This window comes from Panthera tigris, chromosome A1, assembly GCF_018350195.1.
Source record: "Panthera tigris isolate Pti1 chromosome A1, P.tigris_Pti1_mat1.1, whole genome shotgun sequence".
Classification (NCBI taxonomy): domain Eukaryota; kingdom Metazoa; phylum Chordata; class Mammalia; order Carnivora; family Felidae; genus Panthera; species Panthera tigris.
The window spans coordinates 100621328-100633491 of NC_056660.1; the positions used below are offsets into that span (position 1 = coordinate 100621328).

The 12164-nt window shown below is 41.7% G+C and overlaps 1 protein-coding gene across 2 annotated transcripts in view; it reads left to right on the forward strand.

Annotated features, from left to right (window-relative positions):
* The window catches only part of SNX24 (sorting nexin 24), a 156802-nt gene that overhangs the window by 82042 nt on the left and 62596 nt on the right, over positions 1-12164 (forward strand). For both annotated transcript variants that reach the window (XR_006216439.1, XM_042982760.1), the window contains exon 2: positions 4452-4535. Coding sequence is in view for 1 of the 2 variants with exons in the window: in XM_042982760.1 (XP_042838694.1) it covers positions 4452-4535 (84 nt within the window). In the remaining variant the exon portion in view is untranslated. The remainder of the gene's footprint in view (positions 1-4451; positions 4536-12164) is intronic.

The window sequence follows — 12164 nt, forward strand, 5'->3', positions numbered from 1 at the left end:
TTTTGCTATATCTAATCTGCTGTAAATCCCATCCATTGTATTTTTGTGATAATCACAGACATTGTTGATTTCATCAGTGGGACCCAGACTTGCTGTGTGTGTTTTTATTATCTTCCATGGATATGGTCAACCTTTCCTTTGGATACTTAAGTGTAAGAAATTACCTTATAATAATGATTTTAATCCGTTTGTCTACTAATTTTATCACCTTTGTCATTTCTACATCAATTTCTCTTGATTGGTTTTTCTTATTATGATTGTATCTTCCTGCTTCTTTTTGATTGGATGCCAGGCACTGTAAATTCTATCTTGTTGGGTACTAGTATTTTTATATTCCTAAAAATATTCTTGAGCTTTGTCTTGGCATGTGGTTAAGTTACTTGGAAACAGTTCGTACTCTCTAGGCATTGCCTTTAATATTGTTTTTTGGGCTTTGTGTTTGTTTGTTTTATTTGTTTGTTTATTTATGCTGCACTAAAAGAGCCTTTAGTCTACAGTTAATTTTGTCCCACTGCTGAGGCAAGACCTTTTTGAGAACTCTAACTAGTGCCTCATGAATTATGAGGTTTTCTACCCTGACGTTTGGGAACAGGCTGTATGCCCAGTTGTCTGTCAGCTCTGAGCACTGTGTCTTCCCGTCCTTTGGTAAACGTGTCCAGTCCCTTGTGTTGGGGGGGATTCAGCTGAATGTTGGAGGGAGAGACCACTGGCAGGTCACTGGAGTCCTCTCTGTGCACCTCACTCTTGTCCAGCATCCTGTCCTCAGAACTTGCTTCCCCTCACACCCACCAACTGCACCCTAACTCAGGGGACCTCAGGGCTCTGTTTGGGGTAACCATAGGGCTCCTTTTTGTTTCTTTTGTGTCTCACTTTTCTTCATTTCCTCGTGTCTAATGTCTTAAGAGCCATCTTTTCCACATATTTTGCCCAGTTTTGAGTTGTTCCACGTGGGAGGGTCAATCTACTCCCTGTTACGCCATCTTGAACAGAAGTGGAAATCACCCCGCCCTAGACTTTAACTTTAAAAAATTGCGGGAGAGGCGCCTGGGTGGCTCAGTCAGTTAAGCGTCTGACTTTGGCTCAGGTCATGATCTCATGGTTTGTGACTTCGAGCCCTGTGTCGGGCTCTGTGCTGACAGCTGAGAGCCTGGAGCTTGCTTTGGATTCTGGGTCTCTCTCTCTCTCTCTCTCTCTCTCCACCCCTCACTTGCTTCGGCTCTCTCAAAAATAAACATTAAAAACAGTTTTTTTTTAATTTTTAAGCAGAAATTAAAAAAAAAAGTCCTTGTCCACCTACTCCTAGTCTGAAATTCCAGAGGCAGCCACATTTACCTTTTTCCTGGTATTTCTCTCCAGATGTTGTAGCTCTCACCTTTCTCAGAGCACGCTGTCTGAAACAGCACCCTGTTCAGTTGTGTCTCATTACCCTGATGCCTTGTTCTTCACGTGCTTATTTCCTGACCTCACCATATTCATTCATGTGTTTATAGTCAGCCTTCCTCACCAGATAGACTGTGTGTGCCATGAAGCCTGAGCTCCTGTCCCTTTTGTTCACTGCTGAATCCTCAGAGCCTAGAGCGACCCCTGGGTACATTGTAGTCCCTCAAGCCCCTCAGTAAATATCTGCTAAAGACATGAGTGAATCAAACAAATCCTGTGCTTTTGCTTTCCCAGCCTCTGCCTGTGCTGTCCCAACCTTAGAGGCAGGTAACAGCCTTGAGGAGTTTGCCAGGAAAACAAAGCAGGGAAAAAGATTTTCCAGGCAGCAGGGACAACATGTATCAGAAACTCTTAAAAAAAAAAGGAGTGGGGTGGGGGGTGCTGCCATGGATTTCAAGAAAATAAGATTAAATAAATTTTTTTTAATGTTAATTTTTCAGAGATAGCGCATGCACACACACACACACACACACACACACACACACACACACACCTGCAAGTGGGGGAGGGGCAGAGAGAGAGGGAGACACAGAATCCCACACAGGCTCCAGGCTCCCAGCTGTCAGCACAGTGCCCGACCCGGGACTCGAACTCACAAACCACAACACCATGACCTGAGCCCAAGTCGGATGCTCAACTGACTTAGCTACCCAGGCGCCCGCAGAAAAATAAGATTTATGACATTGATGCCATTTCTTCACATCGTTCTGGAAATTCTGATTAACCAACTTCCTTTCCAAAATATTTTCCCAGAATTTAAAAGAAAAACCCCTAACAATATTAGGTATATTGTACGTTTTTTAAATGGCAACACGGTACAAATAGTGGCGTGAAAATGTACCACACACGGTGTCTGTGTGTGTGTGTGTGTGTGTGTGTGTGTGTGTGTGTGTGTGTTTGGGTCCACCCGCCCCGCCACCCACCCACACCCTCGCGCCCCCCTGAACTGACTGACTGAAAAGTAACTGTGGAACTTAGTAATGGAGCCGTCTGGTCGATAGAAGGGATGACATTCCATGAGGCAGCCACTGTGTGATGTGTCTTATCCCTGGCCTTCAAGAGGGGTGACCCTGAGGGCTGACCCAGTAGGTTGAGCCTTTCTGAGTCTTCAACACTCTCCTGCTGTGTATCCAGCAGCAAACATGCCAATTAAAGTGGTCTTTTTTGGTTTGGGTGTTCAAATTTTTGTTTCCATGCTGATTAGTTAACCTACAGTGCAATATTGGTTTCAGGAGTAAAATACAGTGATTCATCACTTCCATACAACACCCAGTGCTCATCACAAGTGCCCTCCTTAGTGCCCATCCCCCACCCACCTCCCTCCACCAACCCCTCAGTTCTTTATCTACCATGGTAGGTTTTGCGATGAAGCCTCATGTAACTGGACTCAGAATATAACTTCAATTGTCTCATGCAGTTCAGCAGATGGAAACTACTTTCATTGCCTCCACACTGTCCTGCTTTAACTCTGGGACCTGACACTAGAAAGGGATTCTGCATCCTATTAACCAAGCCCGGACATGGGAGCTGTGCTTCTTTTGTTTGTGTTTCTCAGGGTGTATTCCTCATCGGATTCCCGGCAGCATCTTTGAAGGAAAAGAATTTTCTTTATCGAATTAGTGACCATTTTTTTTTCTAAAAAAATAATATACATATATATGAGACTTTGAAGCATATGGATATGTTTTGAGAAGAAAATAGTTTCTGTTTTCACTAATTGACCAAAGAAAAGTATATTTGGGGAGGTTTCCTGAAAAACCAAATGTTAGTATAAAATATTGATTAAATTCATAAATATTTACCATTTGCTTGATAAAAGCACGTTTCTTAAACGGAGTCAAAGAACAGACGACTTTGTTTCTGATTCGAAGAAGTACAAATATACAAATATTTTGTGTTTGGTGATTTAATTTTGTCTTTTCAAATAAGTAATACATATAAGGTAGAAATACAGGGCCAGAGGGGATCTGATTTCATAATCACGGCATTGTGACCTCATATTTCATGTGCTACCGTTAAGTAGTTTTCTTTAGGGTTAAAGTAAGCATGTTTTAACACTCTTTCGTGTCTTGTGACCTCAAGTTTAGCTTTTTCCAGAAGGGTGACTGAAAGAGGAAATAGGCTTACTAAGTAATTGAACAGTGTTCCTTCATCTTGGTGTTGACCACATCTCGCTCAGCAGAACAGGAGTTCAAGACAAACTCTTGAAAATAACAGATCACCTTCTCTTCCATTCTTGCCAAGCATCCTTCCCCCACCCCACCTTAACATTGTGTTTTCATGAGGATTTCACAATATCTCTCATCCCTTGTTCCCAGTCTTGACCCCAATGACCTAAGAATCAAGAAAATGTCATGTTAGTGCCTACTAATTAGCGCACCCAGAGAGCCTTTTCTTCTGGCCTTTCAACCTTCTGGAGGTAGGAACGCAAGCTGTCACTGGCATCATGCAGGGAAAATGAGCCTTTACTACGTTTTCCCTGTTTTGCAAACAGCGGAATAAGCCCAGCTGAGGCTAGAGATGAATATGCAGGTTAGGAAGAAATTAACCTAAAATGCACTGCTGTTTGCCTGATTGTCTTCTAGGTGACACAGCATGGCCGGGCGTCGAAATACCCACCCGTAATGGAATGCTCCAGCCTGCTGTGTCTGCCAGACTCTCGCTGTTGTCACACAATTTGTTTCAATACCATCATACTCATTGGTGAAATAATTTTAAGGGAGGAATGTGCTCTGATTTAAAAAGTTTAAGGAGCATCCGAATGCATTTAAGTTTCTGTTGTTTTTAGACACGTTACAGGGAGACCTCACTTGGTACTAACTAAAGCATTTGGCTGGAATGCTCATTAATCAGTGCTGTTGGACCAGGGTCTCCTGAGCCTTCTGGGTTTTGGGGGCTCAGCTACTGTAATTAAAGGGATGAAATATATCATGGTCACAAACTTACCACATCAGACAACTGAGGGGTTTGAACTGGTGGAATTAATCTTTTTTTAAATTTCTTTTCTTTAGGTGTTTAAGATAGAAGTACTAATGAATGGAAGAAAACATTTTGTTGAAAAAAGGTACAGCGAATTTCATGCCTTGCACAAAAAGGTAACTTTTTTCCCTTTTTCCTTGTATGTTAGATGCTGTAAGGTTAAGACTGTTCTCTGTGTTTTCTGAGAGCATTAACAGTTCCTGGAACAATACAGTTTCTTTTATCATGACTGAGGTTTTCTTTTAAAATAAATTATTCAGTCCCTTAAAGGTGTGCTTTTTTGAGTAAGTGGGTTTTCTGTTAAGGTCTTTTACATAAATAGATGTGAGGGTGTAAGCTCTTTGGGTGTTATGGGTTCACAAAGAATAAGACTGAGGCCTTATTTCATCCATGAAATACACTTAATGTGCTTTACAAAAAGGAAAGAAAGAAGCAAATGATGACTTTACAGGGAGAAATTTATTAAAATCAACTTACAGGTATCTGGAAAAGTAATATGCATGTCACATGTATCCAGGAGCATTTGGGGAAAATGTAAAAGGAGAACATGCCCAATCCTTTTGAATTGTAAAGGCCACTTTGTAAGATTGGCGTTTGAGTTCTTGGATTCATTTCATTAAAAGTCTGAGATAAAAGAAACAAGAATTCAAAAGGAATGGCTGAGTTTGGGGAGAAATGGTAAAGAATAGAAGAGTGAATACTTTTTATTTTCTGACAAAATTTAATGTTTTGCAGGCTAGAAATTATTTTTGGGGTGCTGACATTACCTTAATATATATGTGTGTGTATATATATATAGTGTGTGTGTCTATATATGTATATGTATATACATGTATATATATGTATATATGAGTATATAAACACATGCATGAATATGCACACACACGTAAATGTATGCCATAATTCATTTTCTTCACTTCTGTTACTTTATTAGCTAAGAAGTTAGATGGGAAGATACTAAGTGAATATGTTAAGAAAGAGAGTCTATTCTTTTAATTTTATTAAAGACCTCTTAAATGTTCTGGAAATTATCAGTACATAAATCATGTGACAGTGTGCTTACTCTATATTAAAAGTTCTTTAGTTATTTTTTTTAAGTGAATTTCCCCACTTTTTTTTAAAGTCAAGAGAATGGAGTATTCAGTATAAACTTTAACAGGATATTATTGAAAAATCAGTGAAACTGTTTCCCTCTGTACACTTTTCTCTTAGGATGGCAGGGGATAACATAAAAGTCATTCCTCAATTAAAATTTTGTTAAATCCAGATTCACTTCCAAAAGAAAGAACGCAGGTGGGTACAGATTTAAACCAGACGTTGCTGTTAGCTTTTAGGAAAGCTCCAACCTAGGAGTCTGAGAGAGGAACAAACCTGGAGTCTGGGTCTCCGTGCCTTCGCGAGGGCTTCTGTTTTTGTTTGCTTGTTTTTCACGGAAGCAGATCCCAGGGAGATTTCTGCTGGGCACCTCCTGCAATAAATTCTGACGCTAAGATTAAAACCAGATCTCAGCCCCCTGCTCAGCCTCTGATGCCCAGGGTACGGACTAGGGCGCCTGTCACATGCAGGCTGCCTTCCTAACCTCCTAGCTCACCATGACCTCGACACAACCCAGCTGTCCCCAGCAGATATTCCAGGAGCAGCTCCACACCAGGCACAGCTGGGTGACTGCCAATTAGGCCCGCCCCGAGCGAGAGCCTGCCGTGCTTCTAACCAGTGCAGGGTCGTTCCCCCTGTGCTCTTCTCGAACAGGATTTTATTTTCTCCCCAGCGATTATAGGCAGTTCTTAGATACTCAGAGTCAGAAAAAAATTCCTGGGTTTTCTGGGAATCTTGTCTCAATTTCTGCATTTCGGTTAAGAAGGTTAGCTATTCTTACAATCATATAATCAGGCCTACCAGAGTTGAGAGAGTAAAAATTCTCAAACGTCTCAATTTTGTGTGTTTAAAACATCCTGGCTGGTACATAGAGATAAAAATGGCTTTGTGAGGCAGAGTTTTAGTTACGGATTTACTTGCCCCATTGCGATCGTATTAGGTTTGGCTAAAAGGTTACCATAGAAGCTAGTTAAGCACAAATCATGGTAGTAGTGTGTGCAAAAAACAGGAATCTGTCTTCTTGAGTTTACAACTGTGTTAAGGATTGAAATCAGCCAAAAATTTACTCAGAATCCACAAGCTCTACTGATCGCTGCTGCATGTGGTACAACTTGACCTTTGTATTACATTTTGATACCCCAGTTTCCGTATTTGAATTCTGTGATGTGTTCCGAGTGCTATTTCTTTTTAAGATTTTATTTTTAAGCGATCTGTACACCCTGCACGGAGCTTGAACTCACAGCCCCGAGATCGTGAGTCACACGCCCCAGTGACTGAGCCAGCCCAGCGCACCTTGGGTGTTACATTTTTTTCGAAAATATTTCCCTTTTAAATTCAGTCAAGTCTATTATGTAGTTTTCTTGCAATCCTCAACTATTTCTGCGCTGTGTGCAATTTGCTGTGCTGCTAGTGTCCTGGTTTTTCCGAAATTTTACTTTTACTTCTCACTTGTTAAAAGTGTTTGGCCAGTGTCCCCAAGTTAATTCTAAAACGATAAATGTGCTATTAACAGGTGCTTTGCATCTTTAGAATAACAGGGGCATAGCTCTTCTCTGTGCCTCAGACAAAAATGCTTCCTGGCTTATTGTCAGGCTAATTTTGAGGCAGAAGGTGAGACTGTTACCCATTTCACAGTTCATCTGGTTGTCTAAAGAAAGTTCTTAATGATTATCACTTCTCCCAAACTTTAATAATTGTTTTTTTTTATAATTTTATTTTTTTTTAATTTTTTAATGTTTATTTATTTTGAGAGAGAGAGAGAGCAGGGAAGGGGCAGAGAGAGAGAGGGAGACCCAGAATCTGAAGCAGGCTCCGTTACTGTCAGCACATAGCCCAGTGCAGGGCTCGAAGTTATGAACCATGGAGATCGTGACCTGAAGCATGGGCTGAAATCAAGAGTCAGACACTTAACCACCTGAGCTACCCAGGCGCCCCTATACAAAAACATTATCCCATTCGTTGACACTTTTCTCAGGATTTCTTTCTATTTTTGGGGAACATTCAAGAGGTGTTTTTTTGTTTTTTTCATTTTTTTCACACTATAAAGCTAAACCTTGCAGGAGGTTTGGGGACAGGGTAAATAACCCATTGTTACCCACACATATTTCTACTCTGCTACCATAATGGCTGTTTTCCTTCTTTTCTTGAAGTTTTGTTTTTGTTTTTGTTTTTTAAGATTTTATTTTTAAGCATTCTCCCTACCCAACGTGTGGCTCAAAATCACAACCCTAAGATCAAGTCGATTACTCCACCGACTGAGCCAGCCACGTGCCCCTCTCTTCTTGAATTTTTTAGTAAAGCAAATGCTGCTGGACTAACCATGTTCCTGCATGGTGGTAATTACGGTGTCGAAGTTAAGTGTGTAGACTCTGGAAGCAGAATTTTCCTGAGTCTGCCTTTACCTCTTCCTGGCTGTCAAGTTCATGGAGCAAGTTACAAGGTCTTTCTGTATCTCATGTTCCCCATTTGGAGAATGGGCATAATTACAGTACTAACGTCATAGGATTATTTTACAAACTAAATGACATTGTGTGTGCATCATATGGTAAACTTCCAATTATTGATGGCTTTCATTAGATATAATATTTTCCATATTCAGGGTGGTTTCCTTATGCTAGATTGCAAAAAGAAGCTTCCTTTGTCAAAGGATTTGCATATATCCTACCACATTTCTTTTCAGAATGGTTATAGCAGATTTAAAATGCAGCCAGCACATTGGAAAGTACCACAAAATCTCATTGTGTTTGAATATTACCCCCCAAAATTATATTTATTTACTTTAGCAAACAATGTATGTTGCCTTGTTGCTGTTGTCATTGGTGTGTCTTAAGTTTGTTTAGAAGTTGTATTCCCTGGGTGCCTGGGTGGCTCAATGGGGTTAAACATCCGACTTCAGCTCAGATCACGATCTCACCATTCTTAGGTTCGAGCCCCGCATCGGGCTCTGTGCTGACAGCTCAGAGCCTGGAACCTGCTTCAGATTCTGTGCCTCCCTCTCTTTGCCCCTCTCCTGCTTGTGCTCTGTCTGTCTCTCTCTCAAAAAAAAAAGAAACATAAAAATAAAAAAAGAAGTTGTATTCCCTTTTTTTGGACTGGTCTATCTACTAGAGTCTGATTTATTTTTACCCGTTAGTTTGTGTGGCCTGCTAATAAAATTTTAGCCATTTGCTGAAAGTACTTTTCACACAGGACCTTTTGGGTCTGATATTTATTTTAATTTACAAAAGCTTTAAATGTGTATGTTATCTGTTATGTCAATTTTCACTCTCTCAGATTCTGAATAGTAGTCATTTCTTCCAGAGTGGTGATGAGTATCTGCTTCCATTTTCTCTTAGCTTTTCTAGATTGGTATTTTTCATAGTGTGTACCTTGGACCATCTGTAACAGAACAGTATTGAATGACGTGAAGATTCTGTGTACTACCGGGACGTGCTGAGTTAGAATCTCCGTGATGGAGCCCCGTAATGCGTCCTTTATTTTTATTTATTTGTTTATTAAAAATGTTTGTTTATTTTGACAGAGCATGAGTCAGGGAGGGGCAGATAGAGAGGCAGAGAAAGAATCCCAAGCAGACTCCCTGCTGTCAGTGCAGAGCCCCATGTGGGGCTCACGAACCGTGAGATCATGGCTCTAGCCAAAATCAAGAGTCAGGTGCTCAACTGACTGAGCCACCCAGGCACCCCAGTTATCTGCCCTTTAAATCAGGATCCCCGGTGATCTCAGTGCCTCTTGAAGTTTGACAGTTCCTATTGTGTGGTTATATTTTTAGAGGCATCTCTTAGACAACCCTCCTCACCCACCCTCTGTCTATCAGGTGCACCGAAGCCACAAGGTTTGAAACCTCAGGGGTCTTACCTGTGTTTCTCTTACCTCCTGTGTTCAGAGCGTCACCAAGTCCCGTTGATTCATTCTTCCAAATTTCTATAATGTGCACCATTTAATTTTCCTCTTCTCTTTTTCCCTCCCAAGCCAGAGTCTTACTAATTGTCTCTAAGTATTGCTTTAGCAATTTCTGATCCTTGTCTTCTGATTCTTTCTCTGCTACAGATCAGTTTCCGTAAAGCACCATTTTCATCATTCTGTGGTGCAAATGCATTGAAATGGGTCGGTGTTGTCAACCATATCATGGACATTGACCCTCACGACCACTTATCTTAAACTCTCTATTAGTTTCCAATTACTGGTAGGATTAGTCATCACAAAGGTAGTGGCTTAAAGCAACACGCATTTATTATGCGTCGGCAGGGCCCAGTTCCCCCTGGGAGGCTCTGGGAGAGAATCGTTTCCCTGCCTTTTCTCACTTACAGAAGCTGCTCAGAGTCTGTGGCTTGTGGCCTCTCCCATCTCCAAAGCCAGCAGTATGGTCACTGCAGGTTCTGTTTCTATCATCACCTCTGCTGTCTCTGCCTGTACCCTCTCTGATGATGACACTTCCGCCTCTCCTTTGAGATTCCATTGGCTGTACCTGCATACCCCCGGATAATGTCTCCAGCTCAGGATGCTTGACTTAAGCCCATTCTTTGGCCAGGTAAGGTGACACAGTCTTAAGTTCTAAGGGTCAGGACATGGACATCTTTTGCAGGAGGGAACCGTTAGTCTGTCAACCACAGACTCCTTTTCTAGTTGACCTTATTTTTCACTTTCTCATGAGAAAACAGCGGTGGCAGCCAATTAGTCTCCCCACTCACCCTCGTGTAAGAAGATCGCTGTCTGTCTTTGCCGTGCTGAATGGCCTTCCCTCTGTGTTCTGATCTGTTCAAACCAAACTGAAATACTTCACGTTCTCCTTCTTTCCTGGGAGTTTCTTTTATTCCCTCAGGTCTTTGTTCTTGGAATTGCTGTTCCTTTATTTTATTTTATTTTTTTTAAAAGTAATCTCTATGCCCAACGTGGGTCTCAAACTCATGACCCCAAGATCAAGAGTCACATACTGTACTGACTGAGCCAGCCAGGCACCTGCTCGTCTTCCTTTAGAGTAGACGTTTCTGCTTAAATTTAAAGCATGTAAGAGATCATTAAAATTTACTTGTCTCTAAGTCTTGTCTAACTAGAAGGCACTTTTTTGGGGGTTTTATACACGTCGGGACCGTATCTTATCTTTCATATCTTCCTCCCTGCCTGTTAGTGTTGGGCACGTATTAGGCATTAAATAAGTAGTCGGCAAATGGGATGTTTGGAGGACATTCTGCATATTTATGAATTAACTGGAGGAATGTTTTGGCTAAAAAACTCATTTTGATTGTGGGAGTTGAGTTCCCTGTAATTTCCATCCCAGGTTACACGAGTGATTCCTTTGCAGCTGTGTAGTCCCAGATGGGACCAGCACGCACACCACACTACAACCCAAGTGAGCCCCCACTTTGTTCCTCTCTGTTCACTCTTAGCCTCGTATCTTTAAAAAAAAAAAGTTATGGGGATTCCTCCCTACTGTTGAGGCCCGGCGGTGATGGGAAGAGCCTTAGGCTTGTATGAGTTTCCCCTGTGCCCCAATGGCACCTGCCCGCATCTCCTGTAGACAAGCAAGTTACCACTTTAAATGGTGGTCCTTGAGAACAGCTCTGCCTCCCCAGGCCCTCGGTCACGGGCGTGCGGAGAAAGTCCTGCCCTGCATGGCCAACTGGGGAGCATATTTTACATGCCTTCTCAGCTGTTTGCTTTCCGTTCCGGCCCAGAGGTTTCAGGGAAATACGGTGCTGGTTTGTTACGAAATTAACTGTCCTCATTCTTGTTATTGCCTACTTTTGGCTTGAATAAAATAGTACATTCTTATATTTAAATTAATGAAGTACACATTTCAAAAGAACCCGAAGCTGCCATATGGGGTCACACCAGGAATAAAGCGCCCCATGTAGTGCTTCTAGAGGGAACCCTGAGGACGGACGGGTACCGAGGTGGAGGGAAAGGTTGAATTTTACCCCAAAGGCTCCTCACTTCTTTCCTTAACCTTTTTGTCACATATCCAGCTCTTTGTTAGGTGCTTGGGAAAGTATCTGTGTTCCTTTCTCTGGAAGATTGGCGCTCTCACCAGTGTGTACGTGGGACATCTGTGTGGAGGAAAGTCTGAGTAAACTCTTTGAATGGTATAAAGAGGAAAGGGAGGGGTGCCTGGCTGGCTCACTTGCTGGAGCGTGCAACTCTTGATCTTGGGGTCGTGAGTTCGAGCCCCACGTTGGGCATAGAGATTACTTACAAAAACCTTTTAAAAATTAAAAAAAAAATAAATAAATAAAAAGATGACTCCAGGCAGAGGGGATTGTACCTTCAGTATCATGGAATCTGGTGGCTATCCGTGTGGATCAGAAAGGCCGTGTGGCCGGACGCAGCATGGCCAGAACAGTTAATCATCTCATGGAGTGGCAGAGGAGTATTTATCTTGTGAGCAGCTGAGCCCTGCTGGAAACATATTGTCTTGGGTTTGTCTCTCCTCATCTAAAGCAATTCATTACTCACCTACAAACGCTGTCACAGATCCCCACAGCTATGATGATCGGCCTCCTCCACACTCCTGACATAAATAAAAAGGAAAAGTGTTTTCAGTACTCTATCTTCAAGATTTAAAAAAAAAAAAAAAAGGAGAGACAGATAATGGAGTTGATTTTCTGTTTTACAATGTAAGAAATGTCACGATTCAACAGTTTTTTTTTTTTTAA